The sequence below is a fragment of the Fulvia fulva genome, chromosome 4 (genome assembly GCF_020509005.1).
Source record: "Fulvia fulva chromosome 4, complete sequence".
In the NCBI taxonomy this organism is placed as follows: Eukaryota; Fungi; Ascomycota; class Dothideomycetes; order Mycosphaerellales; family Mycosphaerellaceae; genus Fulvia; species Fulvia fulva.
The window spans coordinates 2,844,289-2,868,698 of NC_063015.1; the positions used below are offsets into that span (position 1 = coordinate 2,844,289).

General features: G+C 54.1%; 8 protein-coding genes across 8 annotated transcripts; 6 read left to right on the top strand and 2 right to left on the bottom strand.

Annotated features, from left to right (window-relative positions):
- Nucleotides 1-692: 692 nt before the first annotated feature.
- On the top strand, nucleotides 693-1,541 carry CLAFUR5_04586 (2,5-diamino-6-ribosylamino-4(3H)-pyrimidinone 5'-phosphate reductase; the record flags this gene model as incomplete). The annotated part of the gene is made up of 1 exon (XM_047903734.1): nucleotides 693-1,541. One exon carries the CDS (start codon nucleotides 693-695, stop codon nucleotides 1,539-1,541), a length of 849 nt encoding a protein of 282 aa, XP_047760597.1.
- A 718-nt stretch (nucleotides 1,542-2,259) lies between these two features.
- On the bottom strand, nucleotides 2,260-4,527 carry CLAFUR5_04587 (uncharacterized protein; the record flags this gene model as incomplete). The annotated part of the gene is made up of 1 exon (XM_047903735.1): nucleotides 2,260-4,527. One exon carries the CDS (start codon nucleotides 4,525-4,527, stop codon nucleotides 2,260-2,262), a length of 2,268 nt encoding a protein of 755 aa, XP_047760514.1.
- A 2,601-nt stretch (nucleotides 4,528-7,128) lies between these two features.
- CLAFUR5_04588 (NADP-dependent mannitol dehydrogenase) lies at nucleotides 7,129-7,929 on the top strand (the record flags this gene model as incomplete). Its single annotated transcript, XM_047903736.1, has 1 exon — nucleotides 7,129-7,929. The coding sequence occupies one exon, from the start codon at nucleotides 7,129-7,131 to the stop codon at nucleotides 7,927-7,929; it is 801 nt and encodes a 266-aa protein (XP_047760603.1).
- A 1,731-nt stretch (nucleotides 7,930-9,660) lies between these two features.
- Nucleotides 9,661-12,633, top strand: CLAFUR5_04589 (F-box/LRR-repeat protein 7; the record flags this gene model as incomplete). Its single annotated transcript, XM_047903737.1, has 1 exon — nucleotides 9,661-12,633. One exon carries the CDS (start codon nucleotides 9,661-9,663, stop codon nucleotides 12,631-12,633), a length of 2,973 nt encoding a protein of 990 aa, XP_047760602.1.
- A 423-nt stretch (nucleotides 12,634-13,056) lies between these two features.
- On the bottom strand, nucleotides 13,057-14,280 carry CLAFUR5_04590 (FAD-dependent monooxygenase asL4; the record flags this gene model as incomplete). Its single annotated transcript, XM_047903738.1, has 1 exon — nucleotides 13,057-14,280. One exon carries the CDS (start codon nucleotides 14,278-14,280, stop codon nucleotides 13,057-13,059), a length of 1,224 nt encoding a protein of 407 aa, XP_047761355.1.
- An 835-nt stretch (nucleotides 14,281-15,115) lies between these two features.
- On the top strand, nucleotides 15,116-15,445 carry CLAFUR5_04591 (Alpha-glucosidase; the record flags this gene model as incomplete). The annotated part of the gene is made up of 1 exon (XM_047903739.1): nucleotides 15,116-15,445. One exon carries the CDS (start codon nucleotides 15,116-15,118, stop codon nucleotides 15,443-15,445), a length of 330 nt encoding a protein of 109 aa, XP_047761356.1.
- A 67-nt stretch (nucleotides 15,446-15,512) lies between these two features.
- On the top strand, nucleotides 15,513-16,009 carry CLAFUR5_04592 (Alpha-glucosidase; the record flags this gene model as incomplete). The annotated part of the gene is made up of 2 exons (XM_047903740.1): nucleotides 15,513-15,622; nucleotides 15,745-16,009. The coding sequence occupies 2 exons, from the start codon at nucleotides 15,513-15,515 to the stop codon at nucleotides 16,007-16,009; spliced, it is 375 nt and encodes a 124-aa protein (XP_047761357.1).
- Nucleotides 16,010-19,119: 3,110 nt separating this feature from the next.
- On the top strand, nucleotides 19,120-19,640 carry CLAFUR5_04593 (uncharacterized protein; the record flags this gene model as incomplete). The annotated part of the gene is made up of 3 exons (XM_047903741.1): nucleotides 19,120-19,239; nucleotides 19,299-19,492; nucleotides 19,598-19,640. 3 exons carry the CDS (start codon nucleotides 19,120-19,122, stop codon nucleotides 19,638-19,640), a joined length of 357 nt encoding a protein of 118 aa, XP_047761358.1.
- Between the last annotated feature and the right edge of the window lie 4,770 nt (nucleotides 19,641-24,410).

Below are 24,410 nucleotides of genomic sequence, written 5' to 3' on the forward strand. Positions count from 1 at the left end.
CGTATGCACCTTGGTCTTACTCCGGGGGTGGGTCCATCTCTCCGCGGGGACATTGGCTCTTGCCGTAGCTGACGACATCAAACCAACGGCTCTAAAACCAAGCCTGTGATGGCCATGCGGTTCCTTCGCCCGGCCACAAAGGAAGCTAGCGACGAGAACCTTCTGTTTCTTCAGCACACTCGCCGGGCATCATGAGTGTGACACGGTGTGGCGTGGTCAAGACCATCGGTGGCACGAGCAACGTGGCAAGCACCCAGTGCCGCCTGGCGAGCGGTCAGCAGTTCTACTGTTGCTGTGTAACGACTTGTGAGGAGACGGCCGAGGCATGGCGACGATGCGGTACCACTGGGTAGCTGTTCAAGAGCTTGGCGGAATGACTGGCGGCGGAGACGGGGATCACTCGCAAGATTGCCTGCAATGGAGCGTTTCGTCTCGGATTCCCTGCTGAGTCGTGGCTAAGCATCAGAGGCAGAGTAGGGGATGAAGTCAGGATTTGGGTTGCGAAGTTGCAGAAAGGGAGGAGCTGAGCTTCTCGGCGTTCGGACAAAGCCCTCCGCCGAATCAGCACATCGAAAACATTGGATCAACACTTACTTCCTCATGACTTCTCCTTACACGGTACCGCCCTTTCCATAGCAACGTTCACGTCTTGTTGCGGCTCACTAGCGAGAATTCGCCCGGATGATCGCGCCATGTCGGACGTTGGCGAGCTTCAAGCTGATGGAAAGGGCTTTTTGGAGCCGTACTTACCACAGCATGCTTGCAATACAACCGACGATGAAACCCTTTCTCTCAACTCGCGGACCTCTAACAGCCCGCGGAGACCATCTGCCAAACATGGCGATTTGCCATTCGTGACTTTGGCATATGCATCTTCCCTGGACAGCATGATTGCGCTGGCCCCGGGAGCCAGGACCACACTGTCCGGACCGGAGACGAAGTGCATGACACACTTTCTGCGCCTTCGGCACGATGCCATTCTGATCGGTGCAGGCACTGCTGTCACGGACGACCCAGGACTCAATTGCCGCTATCCGGGCGCGACCTTGGTCGATCAGCCGCAGCCAGTAATCGTGGACCCGAACGGACGCTGGACAGTGCAGGACAAGAAGGCGACGCGCTTGGCGATCGAACGTGCTGGCAAAGCTCCGTGGGTCGTTGCCCGTCAGAGGACTGCCTCTGCTGAACCCCTCGAAGCCATCGGAGGGAAAGTACTGCTCTTTGATCAGAGTGCTCTGGACTCTGCGAGCCAGTCCGACATTTCCTGGCACACGATACTACGCCAACTCAAGCAGAATGGCATAGAAAGCGTTATGATCGAGGGCGGTGCTACAGTCATCAATGCCTTGCTTGCACTACCGGACCTTGTTGATGCTGTTATCATCACTATTGCTCCTACCTTTCTGGGTCAGGGTGGCGTAGCAGTCTCACCTCCTGCGAAGGGAGCCGGACGTGATCGTACAAATGCTGCGTGGCTTCAACAGACTTCATGGAGACAATTTGGTAACGATGTCGTTCTTTGCGGCAGACTGGCAACATGAAGCTGTATCGCGGCTCTAGCCGAGCTCATGCCATGACAGGCTGCACCTCATTGTGATTGCATGGCAGCGGTCTTCCGACTGGCATGAAGGCTGGGCGTCGTCGCAGGCTTGTTGTACTTCATGTGCGACCTTTCCTTTCCTACCTTTTCGGACACGATAGACAACTCCACCGGCCAGAACACTTACACCCGTGAGATATGCTCACGTCAGAGATTGGCATCGCAAGCTAAGGGTGTCAACTGCTACTACTGCCCAATGTGCAACACTCACATTCACCGTAAGAGTGCTCATGTACTGCCATTGAGATCCAGGCTCACCACTTTGATACCGGAAGTAATGGGTCCAGATACCATCATCGCTCGCACAGGTCTACTGCACGAAGGTCGCGACAAATTTGACGTCGGCGCTGAGATCTACGGAGAGGCTAAGATGAAGTGGAAGGAGATTACTCAAGCTTTCGAGACTCTGCCTCCATCATAGAGAGATCGTGCATGCAGGGCCACATACTATGTACAATGAAGAAATGAAAGTCATAACACATTACAGACCGATAAGCCCCCTCCCGTGGAGTATGTGAAGAAGTTCCCAACATATCCGCATCGCCAAACCCATCCCGACATCAAATCGTTGGCTTCGCAAAGCCCCTTGGCCCCTCCCTCGCTGTCGATGTACAAGGCCGCCAAACCTGCGAATGATCCTCACACCTCCACACCGGGAGTCACCAATAAGGATAAACACTACTCGTCGTCCTTGCCCTCGTAGAAGATTCCGTCGACTCCCTCCCATTACTCCCATGCCTAACAGCCGCAGCATCCTTTGCATCAAGCATATTGCTCTTCGCCTGCAACGTAAGCAAGACCGAATCACAACTCGCAATCCGTTGATTCAACTCCAACTCCTCCTGCATACTCGTCGCCTCAAGGACCTGCATAGACCACTGATTCCGCCGCGCGCGGGCAAGGTCCAGAGCACTGCCTTCCGGCCCAACAGTTCGGACATCTGCTCCCTCTTTGATGAGGAGATCGATCACGTCTGCCTGGCCCTGGTACCCTGCTTCAGCGGCGGCTGAGCACAGCGCATTTCCGAATTTGCCGCCTCCCTGGCGCATCTCGCCGCCGTATTCGAGGAGGAGGGACACGATGTCGGGCTTCCCCATCCATGCTGCTGTACTGAGAGGGTGACCGTGTAGACCACCCGGCTCATTCGGGTCGGCGGAGTGCATGAGTAACGATCGGACTTTGTTGGCAGGCTTGTTGAAAGTACTGCTGTTCATTTTGCAGACGGAGCATTTGCCCGTGATATCTTCGTCGACGCGATGTTCAGCCATGCGTCGAGCGATGTAGGTGTGGCCCCAAAGAGCAACGGTGACAAAGGTGCCTTGGTCGTGGTGAATGATTTTGGAGTCGCCGCCAATCGTTAGTTGGGATTTCACTTTTTGCAGGTCGCCGTGTTTGACAGCTTTGGCGAGGGCTTTGTCGATTGTTTTGCTTCTGGCGTCTTTTTGGTCTGGATTCATTTTGCGTCGGAAGCGGGAAACGGCACTGCCCAGAGACATTTGCTGTAGTCGCTTCTGGAGACCACCCAGGTCCATTTTCCCATCGGAAACATCGCAAGGCGCCGTGGCGTAGGTGTTGACACTAATGGCGAAGCTGCACAACGAGCTTCTTCGAGAAGTGCCACGCAAGATGTCCGACCAGCGGGTCAGCTTGCGTTGTTGCCTCGCCATGGTGAGGTCGTTGATCTCCGCGATGTAGGCCTGTAGTTGGGCTTGTTCCCACTCTTGTAGGCGCACACATAGCCTGACACGGTCGAAGTCCGTAAGTTGTCCAGCATTCACGCCACTGCTCGGAGGATGATGCCCAGTGCAGCGATGTGGGAAGTTGAAGCCGCAAGTCCCGTCAGCTATCACACTCTGCTGGTGCCTTTCAAGGTCCTCTGCGTGGATAAAGTCGATCTTGCATTCTTTGCATCTGTGCTTGCCCTTGAAGTTATCCAGATGTCGTCGGAGATGTTTCACGAGCTCTTCGGCATCATCTTCGAACGCATTACCGCACATCGCACACATCACAGGTTGCCACGAGTCTACTTCCCGACCATAACTCGATATTTTGTTCTCCAACATACTGGTCAGGCGCAAATCTCCGGTCGTGGATCTCGACTGAAGAGGAGGGAAGAGCTCAGAAACGCGGTCACTCTCCATGTCTGTATCGCTACTTGCACCACTTGTGAGTTGTGGTACGGATTCCTGACTCGACACGGTAGGAGCAGCGTCAGCTTCGCCCTCGAGGTCACGAAGTGTCTGCTCTTGTTTCATGATCGCTTGCATTGATCGGCTTCGCCTGGCATGCTTTGGTTCCGAGGCACGCTGTGTGGTGGTTTCACTGCATCGACGAGGCTCAGCCTCTTCAGGTAGAGCAGAATAGTCTGGAATGGGCAGTGGCCTCGCAGGTGGCAAGCCAGGTGGTCCGAGGTCCATGACGGCAGGTGGCGCTATCGCTTTGCCATGGGATAGGCCTTGTGGTATCGGCATTGGAAGATAGTCTTCGACAGGGGGAGATCGGTCACTGCTCTGCTCGGACCCACCAGACAATATCTCCATTGCTCCGCCGATGTCCGCATGCTGCTCATTCTGATGTCTCTTCAGGTCATGCCCACGAGTGAAGTGCTTGCCGCAGATATGGCATGCGTGCTTCCTGTCTGGCGGCAGACCGAGCTGTCTTCTGTGGTGATCGGTCTTCTTATGTCTCGCCAGTGCCCTCTTCTCCGTAAATGCCATATTGCAGTGCACGCAGTTGAAGCCAGTTCGCTGTCGTTTTGGTGACGGCAGGTAAATGCCATGCTCCGGCTCGACATCGCTCTCTTCGAACAAGCCATGGCTGATGTTGAGTCGAAGGTCTGCGCGCTCTTCGGCCACCGTCTCCAGGCGTCCGTCATCGTGTCCTGGGAGGTAGGTGTGGTGAAGCGGACTCGGATATCGAGGTTCCATTGCCGCCGGGATGGTCGCGCGCGCGCTTGAGGCGGTTGTGTAGCACCGCTTTGGTTGTGGAGGGTACTTCGTCTAGGACTAAATGGACGTAAGCGGCAAGGATATGTAGCAGCCCTTTACGGTGTAGGCTGAAGAAGACCAGCTTCTTGACGCTCTTCTGCCCAACTATTAGCCTCTCTTCCCATGCGCGCCAGGTCGGGCAGAAAACCTTAACTGCAGCCGCCGGGCCCGGACTTCCTACTGCGCGGTGAAGTTACCTGAGCAGTAGCGCCATCGATAAACAACCATAAGTATGCTGAATAACCACTGGCGCAAAGAGCAACCAGCTGACGTCGACAGAGGCGCAATTTGATAGTGCATATATTAATCAATCTGTAACATGGAGTTGCTTGTCAGTGTGCAGCGGCGCCCGCATACTTGACAGTTCTTTCGCCGAAGTGGATGTCAATGATAGCCGCGTTGTCCAGGAATGCCCAGGGCGAGACTGAGCCGTGCCGAAGGTGTGTGTGTGCTAGAGATGAGTGATCAATCGGCAGGGCGGCGATGGTCCTCGGGTGAGTGAAGGAGTCAGTGGCTTCGTCCCTGCTTCGGTTCAGGGCCGGATCTGCATTGCCCACTCCACGCAAGGCAGGTCGATGGTCAGACTCTGTTTCAGGGCGTTCTGGATCTGGACACGCTGGAGTCGTCAATGTTTCAGACCTCTGGTCTTTGCCGCACTTCCACAAAAGTCATGCAAGACAGCTCTGAACGGTAGGGATAGGTTAGCCAGCGCCGGCCTGCCGATTGATGGTCAATCCTGAAACACCATAGCAAGATTGCTCAGCGGGATCTTTTCTCTAGCGAGGCTGCAATTTGATGGTGATGTTCGAGACGCTCGCTGCAAGTGGTAGTGATCTGAGCGATATCGTGGCTGTGCAGCAATAATATGCTCATCACCAACCCAGCAATTCCGCAAAGGTTAGAAGCCGAGTGCACAGCGTGATCGAATTTGAAACAGGCACTTAGCTTCCGCGCGCCTGCTGCACTCTACAAGCGCAGGACAGTATTTATAGCCGCACTAGCGACGGCGCTGATCTGGCACATGCAAGTCATCAACTCGCCGTCAAACCACGAACCTGTTGGGCATCGACCTCCTCCTTACAATGTGCTTCTGAATACCTCATAATGTGCTCCTGGATATGTCCTGTCGCCGGATGGAATTTTGCAGCATGTGAAGAATCGGTGGAAGCTGGCTGACGAGGCAAGTGCAGCCTAAGGAGTCAGACTGAACGACGAGATATCACGATATTCTCAGGGCAAGAGCAAGGTCGAGCGAGAGATCGAAAAAGGGTGCCATGTCGACACGATCCACGTCCACATCATTGCAATGTCGAGATGCTCGTCGTGTGGCCCAGAGAATGCCAAGACCTTGATGGATGTGTCCATGCTGGACCTGATCGTTCTGCACAAAGGCGGCCAATGCATCGCACCATGGATGTCGATGACGATAGGCCAAGTCTCGATGGGTCAAAGCCAGCGGTGATAAGGTGCGAGGGGTGGCTCTTTGTGAACCAACGATATCTATAAGGCACAGCAGCCCGCGGTTGCTCGTGAACCAACACTGTGGGAGCTCAGCTGATGTCGATGGCATCAGTCCACTGTATATGCAGAATCAAGCTTCTGCCTCATGACTTGGCAGCTCGACGACATACGGATTCCGAGACGGCCATGCCTGGTGGACTTCTTCGAGGCGTGCCGGATTGTATGCATGAACAACATCCTTCACAATCGGGGGATTTCGGCCAGTCGGCTGAATGGACAGCGGGCGCGTTAGGAGACACGACGATGAATGGGTTTGATGGAGACTCTGCTGCGCCATCGATCCAGCTTGTCCGAGCGTAGAGGATGCGTAGGGTGAACGACTGCAAGACCATCAATGTGGTGGGGTGGCCAAGAAGGCGTCAAGTGTCCGAGGCACATCCGGTCGGCTTGAGGCACAGGTGAGCTGAGTCCGAGGCGCACGAGAGAAGTACCCGGCGATTTCTGGGAGCTGGCATCATGCTCGTGCACCATGTCGACGGCCATGTCATCGCGATGCAGACAGCTGTGATTTTCGCCGTTGAACGGCCGGTCGCTGCGGACAGGACGGGGATGACGCATGTGGGTCGCGCGGACCACAACACCGTTCACTTCCACATCGACATCGACAATGTGCGCAACTAAGCATGACGATCAGAAGTGACTACAGTCGCTGCGTGCCACAGAAGGCACGGGTGAGCAGGAGCGTCTCTAGTAATGGCATGCACAATCGATGTGCAATCATCGCATAAGCAATGGCAGCCAGCCAGGAGAGCTCCTCAAGCTCGATACTCGATACGCATTGCCCCACCATTGACGACGAGCTCAGGAAAGACATCCTGGTGGGACGCCAACAAAGGCTTTCTAGGCCGCGCAGCGGTGTGGTCATAAGTGGGTTGGCAAGCGCCCGTCGCGTTTTCTGCTGTTTCAATCATTCTCTCCATCATCTTCTTCTTCACCCAAACAATCACACTCACCTCCCACAACAACCCAACCCACCCCACCCCAACCAGAACAACACCACACCACACCACACCACCCAACATGCCTCAGAGAATCCCAGAAGCTGAGCACCTGCTCGACCTCCTCTCCCTCAAGGGCAGAGTTGTCGTCGTCACCGGTGCCTCTGGCCCCAAGGGCATGGGTATCGAAGCCGCCCGCGGCTGCGCTGAGATGGGCGCCGATCTCGCCATCACTTACGCCTCCCGCGCCGAGGGTGGTCTCAAGAACGCAGAAGAGCTCTCCAAGCAATACGGCATCAAGTGCAAGGCGTACAAGTGCCAGGTCGACAAGTACGAGAGCGTCGAGCAGCTCGTCAAGGACGTCATCCAGGACTTTGGCAAGATTGACGCTTTCATCGCTAACGCTGGTGCCACTGCCAACAGCGGCATCCTCGACGGCTCCGTTGAGGACTGGAACCACGTCGTCCAGGTCGACTTGAACGGCACTTTCCACTGCGCTAAGGCCGTCGGCCACCACTTCAAGGAGAGAGGCACGGGATCTTTCGTCATCACTTCTTCGATGTCGGGACACATTGCCAACTACCCACAAGAGCAGACTTCATACAACGTCGCCAAGGCTGGCTGCATCCACATGGCCCGCTCGCTCGCCAACGAGTGGCGTGACTTTGCCCGTGTCAACAGCATCTCTCCCGGTTACATTGACACTGGTCTCTCCGACTTCGTTGCCAAGGACATCCAGAAGCTTTGGCACAGCATGATCCCATTGGGCCGTGACGGTCTTGCGAAGGAGCTCAAGGGTGCTTACGTCTACCTTGTTTCCGACGCTTCCACCTACACCACTGGTGCTGATATCGTCATTGACGGCGGCTACACCTGCAGGTAAACTGCTACGAAGATAATGATTGACGGAAGAAGCTACTTTTGACGAAGGAAAAAGCAGAGGGAAGAAGACGGATAAGATGGCTTCTTGAAACATGATGAATATATACCGCCTGCTGTAGCTGTACCTTCGAACGTATGCTACACTAACTTCGACAACAACCTGAGCTTCCGATGTGTATCTCCTGAACTTCCAGACTCCTGACGCTTGAGAAGTTTTCGACATACTGATCCACCGTACCTGCAGTAGTGACAGCAAGAAGGTGGCACGACATCAACAGATCTCGATCCCAAGCTTGACGGCAGTGAGTGCTCCACCTGCTCGTACCCACATTGGCACCTCCCACAAACTGGAAGGCCGAGGATCTGCCATGTTCAATGTTCGTGAACGCTCGGACACGACACGACACGGCACGCGTAGACCAACGACACCTACTAACTCATCTCAGTATTCTCTATTTCACTGGGCACCATCTACCCTCGAAGTAAAGCGAACTAAGTGACCCTTCGCAAGTCAGATTGGAAAATATCATCATCCCTCATCACTGGTGCAGCGAGGCCACCCCACAGTCCCTCTGAGCTTCGCTAACTGCTAAAACCTCCAGATGGACACAGCATTGGTCTGCAAACAGCCTCAGGTTCTCTTTGTAAACGAGTCAGTCGCGCAACTACTGTACTGTTCCTATCGCGTGCCTGATGACCTGATGACGGCCACAGCCCGCTGCTGGTTGTCCGTTGCTTCAGATAGTGTGATCTCTTTCGAGATGTGCCGGAGTCAAACCCTGTTGTACACATGGCGCTATCCACGCAGAGCTGCTCAAGCGGAGACCTAGATGAATAGTTGCGTTGGCATGACTGTCAGCAGGACCTCGAGCTGTGCAATAGCTGCGAATGATGTCGGTGATACGGATGTCGTTCCAGGCTGAAGAGTGTTGTAATAGAGAGACCCTTTCTCCCTCGGAAATGCACGTCACTTTGGAGGCGTTTTAGCGTGTGTGTGGCACCATTACCATTTGGTGATGCCCGCGAGCAAAGTCATCCTGGTTTCTCGAAGCGCGGCAGAACAACGCACCAGCTGAAGAGGGCATAGCTTGTGCTTGCTCGAGCTTGACGTGGGTGTCGAAGTGTTGTGCTCTGCTGTTCGTCGAGGGTGCAGACCACTCGATGCCGCGTGATTGATCATTCTCCGTCCACATCACCGTCGTGGTGTTCATTGTCTTGTGCTGTACATCCACTTCCTTCGATCTGCTGGCATCACCAACATCTGTCTATGCTTAGCAAAGACCAGCAGATATCGATCATCGCCGGTAGAGCATCCCACATTCCTTGCATAAGCATTGACCGAGCTGCCCTTCACTCCGGAAAACGTCGCTAGGCCTCAGATCGCGTGAAACGCACTCCGACTTACTCTCAGGCGCGTAGGAACAGCTGCAGGATGATCGAAGCGCGACCATAGCTCCCTCACGAACGACACCGACACGGACACGGTACACGACCTCAATGGGAAGACGCACATATCGCTAGGCATTGCGGCGTCGGTTGGCTGCAGACAGAGGCCCTTGCCCGCTGAATGTGTTTGATGACAACACACCGCCTGCATCTTGGAAGCAAGAACGGTGTTGGGAGGAGGCGGCATCTTGATCAAGCGAGACGTCCGGTCTCATGCTCATCAAAAGCCGGGACTTGGTGGTAATTCAACTGCTTGGCCGAAGACTGAGCCCGCGAAGTGAGCAGTATGCGCCGACACCCACTGCGCTCCTTGCAGACATCACGCGGCGCCGCTCCTTCCGACGCTGTGAGCCTGATACAGAGCTATGACTCTGAGCTGAACCCGTCGCGACCCGTCAGAGGCTCCCCTCTAGGCTCTTCGACAGACACAGGTCTCCCGCTGGAGCTCCTCGACCGCCTCAAAGCCTTTCCACTCTTCTCCAGCGCGCCGGAGAGCTTCCTCCTATCCATCGGCAGAAGTCTACGTCCCAGCATCTACCAGCCCGCACAGGAAATCATCAGAGAAGGCGAGGATGCGAAGGCCATGTATTGGCTCGTGCGCGGCTCTGTCCGTGTCACGAGCAGAGATGGCGAGAGCACATATGCAGAGCTGAAGCCGGGCGCCTTCTTTGGCGAGATCGGTATTCTGATGGACATGCCCCGCACTGCAAGCATTGTGGCCAGCATACGAAGTCTGGTGGTCAGGCTGAACAAGGAGGACCTGCAGAAACAGCTCCCATCGTACCCGGATGTTGAGAGAGCGATCAGAGACGAGGCCCTGGAGAGACTGTCGATACTGAAGAGGAAGAAGAAAGAGCAAGGCGTGAGTCCTCATAGTGGTCAAGATGGCAGCATACGGCCTCCCGCGGCACCGCGAAAGCGATCGCGAGACTGGATTGCAGGAGATGTTGAGATGGGCGAGGCAGGATCGTTGGAGGATGGCGAAGTGACAAGCAACAAGAAGAGGAAATCTCCGTCTCCAGGCATCGCGGAGGTCGCGGCTTCGAGCGGGTTGGGCAGTTCTCCCTTGACTGTTCGGCAACTGCTCAAAGAGCTGCCTCTCTTCTCTGGACTGCCGGCGGACATATTGCACTTTCTGGGCGTCAATGCTCAACCCGTGTCATACCCACCTTTTACGGAAATCGTGAAGCAAGGGTCCAGTGGAAGGGAGGTATACTTCATCATCAAGGGTGATGTTGAGGTGCTCACAGAGGTTCCCGGCTCCGCGAGTGCTCCCACGTCGCTCAGCCCTAATACCGGAACGAATGGAAACACGCCACAGCCAGAGCTACGCATACGTGCTCGCCTTACGGCAGGGCAGTACTTTGGCGAAGTTACAAGTTTGAGCTTATCACCGGGTCGAACAGCTACTGTGCGAAGCGTCAATGCTGTTGAATGTCTTCTTATCAACGGAGATGTGCTAGACAGCTTATGGCGAAGATGCAGTCCGCACCTTCGGCAGCAAGTAGAAAGCGAAGCCAAGAGGCGCCTCACTGCTGCACGAAAGGACGATGATGTTGTAATGGCAGATGTCGGAGCATCTCTTGGTCAACACACTAGCACAACAGATGCCACAACCCAAGGAGTGGACACGTCAGGACAGGACGACAACGACTGGCGCAAGGATCTCCCTACTGTCAAGTTCGAGGAGCCGTTGGACCTGGACGGTCCCTCGCACTCACCTACGATGGTGCCCCAGATGGAGCCCATTGACCCAGATCCATTCTTCAACGAGAACCTTGACAACATGCGAGCAAAGTCTCGAAGATCATCGTTGGCGCCACCCTTGCCTCCAGCCGATGGACAGCTCTCTGCTCTGACAGAACATCGTACGCCTAGTCCTCCATCGGTGCGAGTCATATCGTCTTCGCCGCTCAAGCCAGCACAGTACCACAAGTTATCACCGACCTCTTCCCCAGCGGCTGCTTCGCCGAGCTCTTCGCTACGGCTAAGCCCTGTGGCTAGCAGGCGGCCAAGTCTTGTAAGAAGTCCTTCCAACTATGGACAAGGCAAGCTGCCAGACTCCGTACTGGTCAAAGTGCTGAAGAAGCTCGATCTGGCCCAACTCATGCGGTGCCGACAAGTGAGTGGGCATTGGCACCAGCTTATATCCAACTCCGCAGAGGTGATAACTTTCCTCGACTTGGCCAAGTATAACAGGTGCGTGACCGATGAAGCTCTAAGAGATGTCATTGTTCCATTCATCGGCAATCGCCCTACTGAGATCGACATGTCAAACTGTTTCCATGTTACGGACGAAGGCTTCAAGATCCTCACGGATGCTTGCGGCGAATCAGCAAGAGTCTGGAAGATGAAGTCAGTGTGGGACGTCACTGCACCTGCAGTCCTCGCTCTCGTGGAGAAGGCCAAGCAACTGGAAGAGATAGACCTCAGCAACTGCCGAAAAGTGGGCGATAACCTTCTTGCGCGAGTAGTTGGCTGGGTTGTACCAGAGACGAAACCCGGACAACAACCTATGCAGCCCTCACATCCACTCAACGGAAAGCGACCACCCTCGAAGCGGCACTCGTCCTCTCTGACAGTACCTGGTCAGGACGCTCAGCCTCCGCCGCCGGGCACAGTCGTTGGAGCACCGAAATTGAAACGCCTCACGCTCTCATACTGCAAGCACGTCCAAGATCGCAGTATGGCACATATCGCAATTCATGCTGCCGACCGCCTGGAAAGCCTTGACCTGACAAGGTGTACCAGTATCTCAGACGCCGGCTTCCATTCCTGGGGTGTGTACGACTTCCGTAATCTCAAGAGACTTGTGCTTGCCGACTGCACCTACTTGAGCGACCAAGCTATCGTCGGAGTAGTGGGCGGCTGTCGGGGTCTCAGAGAGCTGGACTTGTCTTTCTGCTGCGCACTCTCCGACACGGCGACAGAAGTCCTCAGTCTCGGATTACCACAACTACGGAAACTGGATATGGCGTTCTGCGGGTCTGCTGTCAGCGATAACAGCTTACGATGCATTGGACTTCATCTCCTCGAGCTGCGATACCTGAGCGTACGCGGTTGTGTTCGAGTCACTGGCGTCGGCGTCGAAAGTGTTGTCGAAGGGTGTCGATACCTTGAATTCTTCGACGTCAGCCAGTGCAAGAACCTGCGCCCTTGGCTGGAGCGAGGCGGTGTGCAAAGAGTCAATGGATCTGGAGCGAGGAATGTCAGATTTGACATTGTGGCTGATGGATCTTGGAGGACAGATGCGAGGTGATGAAGGGTGAGTACAGACACATGGATGAACAATATGGATGGATGTCATGCATGCATGCATTTACGTGAGCGAGGCGTCTGGGATCTCTGGGATCTGATGATGTAGGATATGGATTTTGTTGGAGTTCGACATGTGTCTGGGGATATGATCCTGTTGTGGCGTATGTTGATTCGAGTGCCAGAGATAGCAATTTTGCTGCCAATGTACAGGAGTTCTCGATGCCGCTTTGCTTGCTTCGGTTTGCTTGATAGCAGGGATAAGAAGTACGAGCCATCATTTCGTGCTGATTTCGTGACTCGCGACACGATCCTTGCTCGACACCTGCAGTGTTTGAGCAGGTCAAAGACTCCTTCCCCCTGGCACCATTGTCAGCAAGCTCTGCCAGCACACAATCCCAGCTGGGCAACACTTTGGCCCTATCTGTTACGCCGACGGCTTACTCTCGAACTGATATCCCGGAAGCTCAATCGCAGTCGCAGGAGGATTGAACGACGCACCAAACCAGCCCAAGATACCTGTCCACGCCACGAAGCCCAAGAACGTGTAAAGAATCTTGATTCCCCAAGCCGTGTCCGGATTCGCCAAACTCGGAGCACCTGGAGCCAGCTTCTGAGCAATGTCCACGAACTTACGCATGCGCTCTTCATACGACTTGAAAGCCATCGCGACATCGTTGGGTTGCTTTGCCAGCTCTCCGGCTAGAATGTATGCCCCGACCACCCCAACGGTGGTGCCCATCCCGGAGATGGGTGAAGGACAATAGCCAGCGTCACCCGCCACTACGACTCGGCCTTGAGACCAGCTTGGGAGCTTCACTTGCGCGACTTTCTGCATGTAGAAGTCGTCTGCTTGTGGCAGTGCTTTCAGGACACGGTCGGTCTCCCAGCCTGCATTCTGGAACAGCCGGAGCCAGTGAGCCTTCTGCTCAGCCATGTCGGCTTTGACCAGGTGGTCCAGCTTGTCGTCCTTCGGCATAACCCACAGCGAGACTCTGCTCGATCGACCAGCGTCAGGACGAATCAGCACCATTCTCTTGCCAGGTGCATTGTACCATCTGGCCCAGTAGCTGTCGCTTGGTGAAGGAGGGATTGTGAACCATGCAGTCCATTGTCCGAGGTCGTTGACGCTGGACTGGGAAATGTCGGAACCAAATGCAAGTTTTCTGGTAGCGCTGTTCCAACCATCTGCTGCGATCAGCACGTCAGCATGGATGGTCTTGCCGCTTTCGAGCTGTATATCGATTCCCTCATCGTCCTCGGAGAATGACCTGACACTATCGCCGAAACGATACGTTACATGGCCCTTGCTGTGCTCATATAGAATATTGGCCAAGTCGCCTCTCATAATCTCTATATCAGACGTAAACCCTTTCCCATCATCGACCGGGAAATCCGCCCAAGATCGATTATCGGCATCCACGAAGCGCAAGCCTTTCTCCTCGGTGGTCTTCGCGCGAATGGCATCTTCAACGCCCATGCGCTGCAGGACCGTCAATCCATGGCCTCGAATATCGACATTTTGGCCTCCCCTTCGAGGCGCTGGGGCTCGTTCGATGACTGTGACTTCTGCGTTCGCCTGGGCGAGGAAGTATGCTGCGACCGGTCCAGCGATGCCTGCACCGCTGATTACCACTTTGAGAATTGACATGGAGAGCGGTGTCAATGATCACTTTCACGACGGCGCTCCTGCTTTTATCTCCACCGCGACTTCATGACGCTAGTGTTTGAGACTGCACGATTCGAGACGGCTTTCGGAGCATTTATGGATGGAAGCATCGTGAAAGTCATGATATACTGGTCCTTTTCCCGCGACGTACCTTTGTGATACAGTTTCCGATGGATCATCACATCACCCGCTGCCTGGACGACCATCTATCGCTTGCCGTCGCCAAGTCATGACAGGCAGGACGGCATTCGGCGGCCCGATTGTGCTGCAGTTCAACGTCACCATTTCCCCTCGCAAGTCCACATGTGCAGTCTGTTTCGCGCCAACACCATCCGCTGCGACCACAAACAGAATGATCGAAGCGCAGGAATTGAGCCGTCACCCTTACTTTTAGGCTGATGATTGGGCCGGTGGCTTGGACCTTCACAATGACATCTGGGAAGCGGAGGTCGTGGAGGATGGCTGCGTTGTGCTATGCCTGTTCCTGACGACAGCTCTTCCAAGCCCTGGAAAGAGTGCTTGAGCATGCTACGGTGAACGCCATGGCAGCGGCGATACTCTGGTCGATTAAATGACATGCTGCATGCGAGCAAGATGTGTTCCAGGCATGTAAAAGGGCTGCTTTCGCGTGGTCTTTCATGGACCTTCGGCCGCTGTATTGTCTTGTTTTGCTTGTAGGAGAATGGCTTCTGCCGGTGCATTGTTCCTCGCTATGGTGTTCCTTCGTAAATGGTATGCAAGACAGGCGTTGAGCATACTGACAGCAAGATAGCACAAACAAGTACGCGAGCAGTCCCGATCCTCGGCCCACAGTTCAATGCTGCCCCCCAGCTTGACTCCGATCATCTACGACAACACTGCTCCCGATGCGCAAAAGTGTCCGGGCTACAAAGCTTCGAATCAGGAAGACACCGCTCAAGGTTTCACGGCTCATCTGACTATCGCCGGGGCCAACTGTCAGGCGTACGGCAACGACATCTCTGACCTTCTGCTAGAGGTCCAATATCAAACCATGAACCGTCTTGATGTCCGGACTACAGAGCCCAAGGGTCAGGCATTGCTAAGAGACAAACGCCAGAATCGGTTCGAACCAGCCTGCGGCACCCTCTCCACATCGGCCATCATACCGGCTGAAGGGGAGAGTTGAACATACATAAGCCGCTACAATATGCAGATCTGTTGAGAGTCCTCACCTTCTCCTGCGAAACAACTCGATGCAGCAATTCTGGACTTTCGATTTCCATCAGACGAGCTGGGAATATGAGAACATCTCGGTCATGCGTGATGTCGCTCAAGGGTACAAGGATGCCAACAGTCCACTTGAGTGCGTGTTTGTGGAACGACCTCGATGGTGACAACCTCTACCGTGACTTCACGAGCGACAACAATACGTTTCCAGATTCTGGGATGAGGGAATGGATCGCCGAGCTGCATGCTAATGGACAGTACTGTCATGCGCACTCTTGCGTGGGAATTTCCCGAAGACGAGACATTGAAGGGCACATATGCACAGTTCATGCTCGGGCCTTCGATCGTGGTCACTCCAGTCTTGGTCCCGAACGTCGACACGGTCTCCGATGTCTTCCCTGGCATCGGCGAAGGCACGAGGTGGTACGACCGGTACACTTTGCAGGAGGTCGTTGACGCCACACCACAGGGGAACGTCACTATGGCCGCACCATTGGAGCACATTGATGTCCACGTTGGCTGAGAATCTGTCCTTCCACTGCAGACGCCAGGCTACATCACTGCAGAAACGAGAAATGGCTCGTTCGGCCTCCTGGTCACGCTCGATGATGACGCAGCCGCTTCTGGGAGCCTGTATCTCGACGACGGGTTGCAGTCTTGAGCCTGGGGAGACGAAGTTGGTGAAGTCCAAGCACGGAAATGACCCTTTGACATCAAAGGATCGAGGGCAAGTACAAAGCAGCGGCCGCGCTCGTGACCATTTCGGGGATCACAGGACACCTTGCAGGTCTATCGTTGAGCATTGGTCTTCAGCCGTGCAAAGTTGGCCGAGTCGTAGTCGAGCCGAGCAAGGGTGTCATACGATTCAGTGGGTTGGATGAGTTTACGTCGAACTGGGCATGGGAAGGAGAGATGAGGATGGAGTTGAGCTTTGATCGTTGAAGTGATATCGTCACTGGTAGCTGAAACGTGTGGTCAGTGTTGGAAGCTATCAATTTGCCTCTTGTGCTTACTGCTTTCTTCACGATTCACTTCTGCGCCGGAAGCTGAAGCTGAGTGTTGATGTCGCATTGGTCTATCACGCCGAAACACTGCCATCTAGGGAACGAGAGTGTATCTGGTGGTGATTTTGCTCACAACGCTCACATCGCCGGCGACCTCATCAAGAACACTACTGAGTCTGCGATGCACTGCCAAGAGCCCGTGACTGGGTGTCTATGATTTCTGCGCAAGGCAAAGACCACTCTCGACTATGGCCAGATCGCTTCGTGTACAGAATAAGGGTGCTACGACTAATGCAACACATAAGCGCTTGGCGGATCTGGAACCACGTGGCCGGGCCTTTCGTGGAGGTTCGGGGCCGTAACTTAGCAAGACGATCTACGGCACCGACAGCGTTGACCGAGCGAGCAGCTTGCAGTCCAATACGGGCAGGCGTATGTCAGTGTGCGTAGTTTCAGATCTAGACTTCCTGGGCTTAAGACTATCACAAAGAGCTGCGTATGTAGATAGATAGATAGATATTTCATTAAGCTGTTGTAGTGCCCTTTGGCCTATGCAGCTATGTTATCTTGTTTTCGTATGTACAGAGGGGAAACCGTGTTGGTGAAAACCCCTCCTCCTTCCCGCCTGTCTTTTCCCCCTGGTTGTCGTCTTAGATTTCCCTTGTTGGGGGTACGCTAGTGTCATGGGCCTGCCCTGATGACTACCCTATCTGCAACCCCCCTAGCTTCCGCCTCTTGTCTATCCACTCCTCCGTCTCGCTAGCGAGGCTAAACTGCTGGAGGTATCCCTGCTGTAGTATCCACCGAGAGATTCGGCGAATGTTGCCTTTGTCCCTAATGATTGACTTGTAGTCTCTCCTTCCCGCTTGGTGCCTCCAATTTCCCCTGCCTCTCGCCCACTGCGGGCATCGTAGTAGCATATGTTCTGGGTTTTGCGATGGGTGGCCACACTGGCAGGCTGGGCTATGGATGTCTGGTACGCGTCTCCTGAACAGGTAGGCCCTTAATCCAATGTGTTCGGACCTGATTTGGATCGCTATGCTTGCTTCGGCCCTTGTCAGGTCCCTATATAGCTGGTAATTGTGTCTCTGGAAGGCTCGGAGTGCTATCGGGCCTGTTGTCTTAGGGGGCTTCCTTTTCCAGTCCTGCTCCCATAGGCAGCTCGCTATCTGTTCCGCTAGGCTTTGGGTCTTAGCCTTGCTCCCGCCGGCCTGGCGAGTCCTGCGCTCCTCCTCTTTTCGTGCTAGCCATTCGGTGCTTGTCTGTACGGCCGCAAAGGTAGTAAGGTCATCCTCTTTTTGGCTTGTCCTATGTCCGGCCCCTCTCCGGTAGCGGCTTTCTATCTTATTCTTTGCCTCCTGGATCGTGGTTTGTACTGGGTAATCTGTCGTCTTTGCCGCGTATTGAATTCTCATTCCCCGGATGTATTGGCCGATTGGTGGTGTTCCTGTCTCCATTTCCACCGTGCTTGTTGACGTTGTCTTGTATGCGCCTAGTATCCTACGTAGGTTGCCTGCCTGTGTCCTGTTTAGGGGTTGCTCTATCCGTTTCGGGATCGGCTTGCCTACGCCTCCTGTTCCCCAAATCTGTGCCCCGTATAACATAGCTGGTCTGACTATCGCCTTATACATTACTCTTGCCTTGTCGAATGTTGCTCCCCATGTAGACGCCGTAAGCCTCTTTATCGAGGCTTCGTTGACTTGCGCTCGACTCTGGGCTTTCTTAATCTGTACATTCCAGCTTAGCTTCGGGTCGAGCCAGATCCCTAGTACTCGTAGCTCCGCTGATGGCTTGGTCTCGTAGCCTTGGATTCTTACCGCCGCCTTCATGTTGTGGTGTGTTCTCGCTTTACTGAAGTGTATAAGTTGGTACTTTTCAGGGGCGAACCGGGCACCATGCTTCTTTGCCCACTCCTCGCAGCTGCGTATGTATAGACCAGATGATCTGGCCCAACGCAGAGTCGGCACCGCTCGGCTCTGAATATTCCAGAAATGTTGCTAGAAGGCCGTGAAGGTGTGGTAGAAGTGAATCTCGAAATTGTTCACCTGCTTCCAGCTTGCAGCAGCGTTCTGGCCTGACTCTCTCTACTAGCCGCACTGGCGCAGATAGGGCAAATTGGAGTCTGCCAATACGTCATCTCTCTCGGCAGATCAGCTGTGCTCGGACGGTACCGTGACTTCACGGCAGAGCGGGCAATCGCTAGTTGACAGGTGATAATGCATTAGCTACATTCGCTCTTCACGCCAATTAGTGGCGAGTGGCTTATTTCCGTGCCTCAGCAGGCCAACAACTCAGAGCCGAAATGACAAAGCGATGCGCTCAAGAAGAAGGCCATCATGACCCAAGCATCAGCAAAGAAGCGATGCTAAGTCGTACGTAAATGAATCATGACTCGCCGGTTGAGATCGTTCTTAGTGTTGGGAATGCCGTCGACCGTGAACACTATTATATGCCTCCATCATGTCTCTTGCTTGAGCATGAATCTGTGTATCCTAGTTTCAGCTTTTGTTTCAGTACGGCCGGGCACCGCATGGCGAGCCTCAATGTCAGTATAAGTATCGCTCGGCGATCCTAGACCATTGCTACATTTCTGCCCAACGAACGCGCGGTTACGACTCCAGCAAGATCAATGGCGGACTCAGGCAGTTCGTCGACCGGAAGAAGGACTGTCACAAAATCTCAATTCTTTGCACAGCTGAGCTTGGACGAGGAGAGTGATGAACACCGACGTATCTTTGTATACATGCAGGCGAGGAGGGGTCCTGTTGATCATGCCTTCAGTACATGATAGCTGATACGTTGCTCCAGCAAGAGGCTTCGGCTGGCTGCAGGAGATTGTTAGCTCCTGGTCGTCACGACTCCGCGGATCATGTTGATGAGATTGGATTTCGACAAGAAGTCTTGCAAATATACCAGGCAGCAAGACCGGAGACTCGACGACTGTACGATTTGGGTGTTGTCACCGGGCCCGATGGCATAGCCAACGACAACTGGGTGGTGAGGTGAGTCCGCCAATTCAACAGTCCAAGCTCCGGGAACGTCGGCCACCTTGCCGAACTTGGCCTTGTAAACGTGACGATCAAGCTGACTGACGTGTGAGGATCCAGGTGGATACTTTGGCAAACAATGCATCAGCCCAATGGCTATTAAAGGGTCTTTGAAGCCCACCTGCAAATGGGCTCTGGATCTTGCATAGCAAAGCAAAGAACCCCACATAGGCTTCTGATATTTCGTCGATTGTCCATCGAGGTCAGACTGTGACTCGTCAGGAACACGACTGGTAGTTGGCGTCGGTTGGCGTCGGTTGGCGTCCAAGCGAGACTGAGTGAAGGATGTATGCTCCGTTGTATCAAGACTCAGGACTCCAGGGATCGCGGGTAGCAGGGGTATCAATAGATTGTCCAGCCAATCGTTTTGTATCTCCAGTGGAGATTTCATTTTTCCATTGCTAGACTTCTTGCAAGCCGCTCGCGGAAACGAAGCCTTCGTGGAAGTCGTGACTCGTTTCTCCCGTGTGGTGGAATGCACTCGTGCTCGCTTACATTGGAGCAGTACTATCTGAGCTTCCATAAAGTCCGCAGAGTATATGCCTAGGAATATGTGCGAAGTGGGCCCGGTCACGTAGCTCGACAGGGGTGTTGTCGGTGCTTTCCCGATACAGCTAGCGTGCCATGCGCTTCGTGGTTGAGTGAATGAAGGCCTTGAAGGTCTGACAGTGGTCAACATCAGGCCAGCGGGGCGAGTGCGGAAGGTGGTAAAGATAGTTTCATGTTACGATTTCCAGACGGAGTCAGTGTTTGTGAGTTTTGTCGCCAGGTCATCTTTTGTACGGAGTCGTGTCTAACACGACTCCCCGACGCCCCGGGCTGAATCCGTGTTTTGAAAGTGCCGGCATGACATGACATGATGTCCATGTTATATGCTCTCTGAGATTGAAATATGATGGCCAAGGGGGCTTACCTCGGCGGATAAGCCGGTGGATCATGAGGACGAGCATGGCCAGATAACTGTGTCGCTCCTCTCGATAGAAAGTCTCGCCAGCTTCCTATCAGAAGTGTCCAGGAAGCTTGAGTCTAGACCTGCTCGTGAGTTGCATGATAGTGGCCTAAACACTCTACCGTCGCGCATGCGGCGTCTGCTGACCTTTTCCGGGCGCGAATATGTGTTCCTTCCATGTTCAGGTTGTTCTCGCAGCCGGAATCGTCGCCCCGAGAAACAGCTGTGATGGTCTCATGAGTATGCTTCGTATTCTTGTGCTGTCCTGCCTCCTGTCAGTACCGTGCACGAGCCGCAAGGAGCTGTGTGGCCTTATTGTGCTACTCAGAAATCTCCGGACCGCGAGGTTTGTGACCATAGGCTAACGTGGGCCGAAAGTTGCACGACACAGATTTGCGTGAACTACGCAGGGGGGGCGCTGTGTTCTGTCTCACAGCTCATATATCGTGCGGTACTATGACTGGCAGACTCATCGATCGTTCTGCAGCTTGAGTCAGCGCGTTGCATCATTAGCGGTGGGAGGTGACTTCATCGGTCGTTTCCACAGGTGTGCTGGAGTGTCTTCACCTCACTGGCATAAATGGTTTGTAGTCGAACTTGAGCGATCGAAAGTCGCTGATGTTGACCACGATGGTACGTTCAGCTGCTGATGTCTGCTCACGTGTCGAATTCGAATAGCCTGACAGTAGTACCAATGATGGCCCTCCCTGGGAATTGGGTAGATGTCCATGGAAACTCGTGCCATGCTCATGTCAAAGTCTGCGGGCATGAGTCGAGATTGGCATTCATCGCAGCAGTCATGCTCAAGCTCTAGATCACCATGCGCTGATTGTTGAAAAAGAGGCGCGAATAAACAGCTTCCATTCGACCATGATATTCGAGGGCCGTGAACGTGCGGCCGCGGTGTAATCATCTAGACCAACCTCGTGGTTTCAGAGTGGTACAGCACGATAAGGTTCCCGGGCGATCTCTCCGGTGATGCACTAGCTCTATACAGGAAAGTCCTGCTAGATTGAGTTTGTGAATCGACATTGAGCCAGGCGAGTGTTCAAGCCACAGACGTACGAGATCGCTGGGACGCTGTGCAAAAGAATTGTCGTACCTGGTTTGCATCTGCAGCGGGATGGCCTCCAATCTAGCCAAGACAAACAACCATGCAGATCCAAGTCATGTACATGGCGCTGCTGCTTGTGTATGACTCTGTCAATTGTACAGGCAATGTACTCAGCAGCGGAGCTGTCCGTCAAGCCCGCAGAAATGCTCCAGGCCCAGAACAGCCAGCACGAACGCTTTTTGGCAATATGTGTGCCTGACCGCCGTCGTCACTTCGGTGTATACTACCTCTTCTGGTGCAATGGACCGTGCAAGAAGACTTTTCCAAGCCATACAGCAACAATAGGGGCCAATGTACGCGCCACTCAGATCTGCACCGTGTGGTTCTTTGATCTGCTCTGCTTTGTTCGCACACCGAGCGACCTCCGAGTGTGTATCGACTGACGTCCGCAAATCAGCAGGTGATCCGAGTCAATTGGCCGTCGGCAGGCACTCGGGACGGCGGCGACAATTGCTTGTACCCAACGTGATCACATTCGATCGAATAGGGAGCTGTTGGTCGTTTAGCATTGGACAGTCAGTAGAGCCATGCAGCTGCAGATGCAAGTAGTCGAGAGTTAACCCTCGATGGCGTGAAGTCTGTAAGCTCATGAGACCAGACTGCCAGGTGAACTGCCTAGAAGTGGCCCTAGGGTCTTGTAGACTTCCAGTGGATGAGAGCATTCCATGGATGAAATCTCATCGATAGGATCAGCAGCACGCTATGCCAGACCCCCTTTGATCTGGGACCTTTCTCATCAGTCCACGTCGTGGTCTGATTGGGATACTTGGACCGTCCATCATCTGGGACTAGAAGCATTGGCGGACAGTCCGAGAAAACGAGGAGAGCACCATTAGTGAGATCTCGTTAGGTCGGCACGACCGTACAGGCACAGTCCGTGGGCCGGCACTGCTCGAGAGATGCTCGAGACGCGCATAAAACATCACAGACCGCTAGCCTCTGTCGTGCAAGGCAATACACAGCGCTTCATGTTCGGGTGATGCTGCATGGAAGGTGAATTAAGGTTTTGGTTGTGACTTCGGCGTGCTTCCTGCATTGCATCGGGCTGTGACACCTAGCAGCGCCACGAGATTAAATCCTCAAACTTCCCTCTCAACACTACCCGGGCAGAATCTTCGCTATCGGGGCTCCCGGTATCTGTATGCGCGGCCGCATGTGCGGAGAAAAGCTACTAGTGATCATCGAGTAGGCTCTTGATGTGCGCGCCAAGCCCCTCAATCGTCGAGAATGTCAGTGCCTTCGAACGTGACGACGTAGATAGCCCATGTTTCCCCCGCTCGATGGACTATTGGTGCGTTGTGGTACTGTATGCGATGGACCTAGCTCACCCGCGTCGTGCGTTCGCTCATTGCGCCAATCTGCAAAATCCACCGCCCATGACTTAAAGCGCGATCACAAGTAATGGTCGATCAGTTCACGTCTGACCTTGTCGTTGACGTCGATACCAGTTATTGCCTGCTCCAGACGTTCTCGTTACACCAAGTCTAATGGACCATGTGGAAGCACGTGTCTGTCCTGGTGTGTGAGGATGTTTGTCTTCATCAGGGCAGACACCGTGGTCTTCATCGATATCTGTAGCAACTGGTTCGTGGGCGGCAGTACAGAATGTTGACGGCTCTCTGCTCTGAGCTTCTGGACACATCTAGATGACCCATTGGGTTAGTCGACTGTCCTTGTGATATAGCAATGAGTGACTCACTTCATGGCGGACAACAAAATGGCCACATCGGTTCCAAGTGATCATGTTCGCGACGCACATACTGAGCGTTCGGTGCAGCCTGTCCCACGGGTGAGCGGTGCTGCTTGTGTCGGAGAGCGGTTATCGTTGTGGTAGCCACCATCGAAACGCCGTTTTGAGTCCTCGAAGTGCTGTTGACCTTCACAGAGCGTGATCGAAAGTATCAAAGGTCAGAGGCCAGCTTGTAGAACTTGTTATTCCTTATGGTGAGCTACTTCGGATCAAGGGTGCCTACCTTTAGCCGACGGGCACGAACTGCCTAGTAGATGTGCATATCACCGCGCGCTAACGGAATCGAATCCCGGCGGTTCCAGAGCCAGAGAAAGACCGAAGGGCTTGCCGCTAAAGAAGTACTACCATGCCAAGGAGTTCGTCGGCCTCGGTCATCGTCAGAAGTTTTCAACGCTGGGTTTCGCGATGCCAAAGTGGTGAGAAGGATCCTGCCTTCAGGGCTGGCCAGTACAATGCCAAGCCTCCTCTTGTGCAACATGTATCATACGCAAGATGGTCTCTACGAGCCTCAGCTCAACGGACGGCCTGCAGTGACGGATCCCACCGATTCTGGACACGCAATCGGGATGCGGGTGACTGAGTCGAGCATCGTACTATCCTGGAAAGGCGACCAAGCAAGCTTAAAGGATGTTGATCGAAGTACCAGTGCGCCGAAGCTGATCAACCGCCGACAAAGCCGGGATGATGCGGAGAAATGGACGGAAACGGTAGTGAGTGAATTGGACTGCCAAGTTGAAGCTGTTGGTTTGATCTACCCAGTCATGGTCTCGGGGGCTCAAGCTGTTCCATTGATCTGCCTGTCCAAGCTGTTGTTCAGGGAGTTTGAGATCAGTTTATGTTGCCGAGATTGCAAACGCCCTAGGAGAAGTCTCCGGATTCATCAAAGCAGCGACTGTGCATGTGTGGAGAGATGGTATCCCTACAAAGTCCAGCTGCGACTGACGGAGTTCAAGCTGCAAGGTATCCCTACAAAGTCCAGCTACGACTGACGGAGTCCATACTGCAAGGTATCCGCGGGCTGAAAATCGACTTGCTTCAGCTCTGATCACCCCTGCCAGGC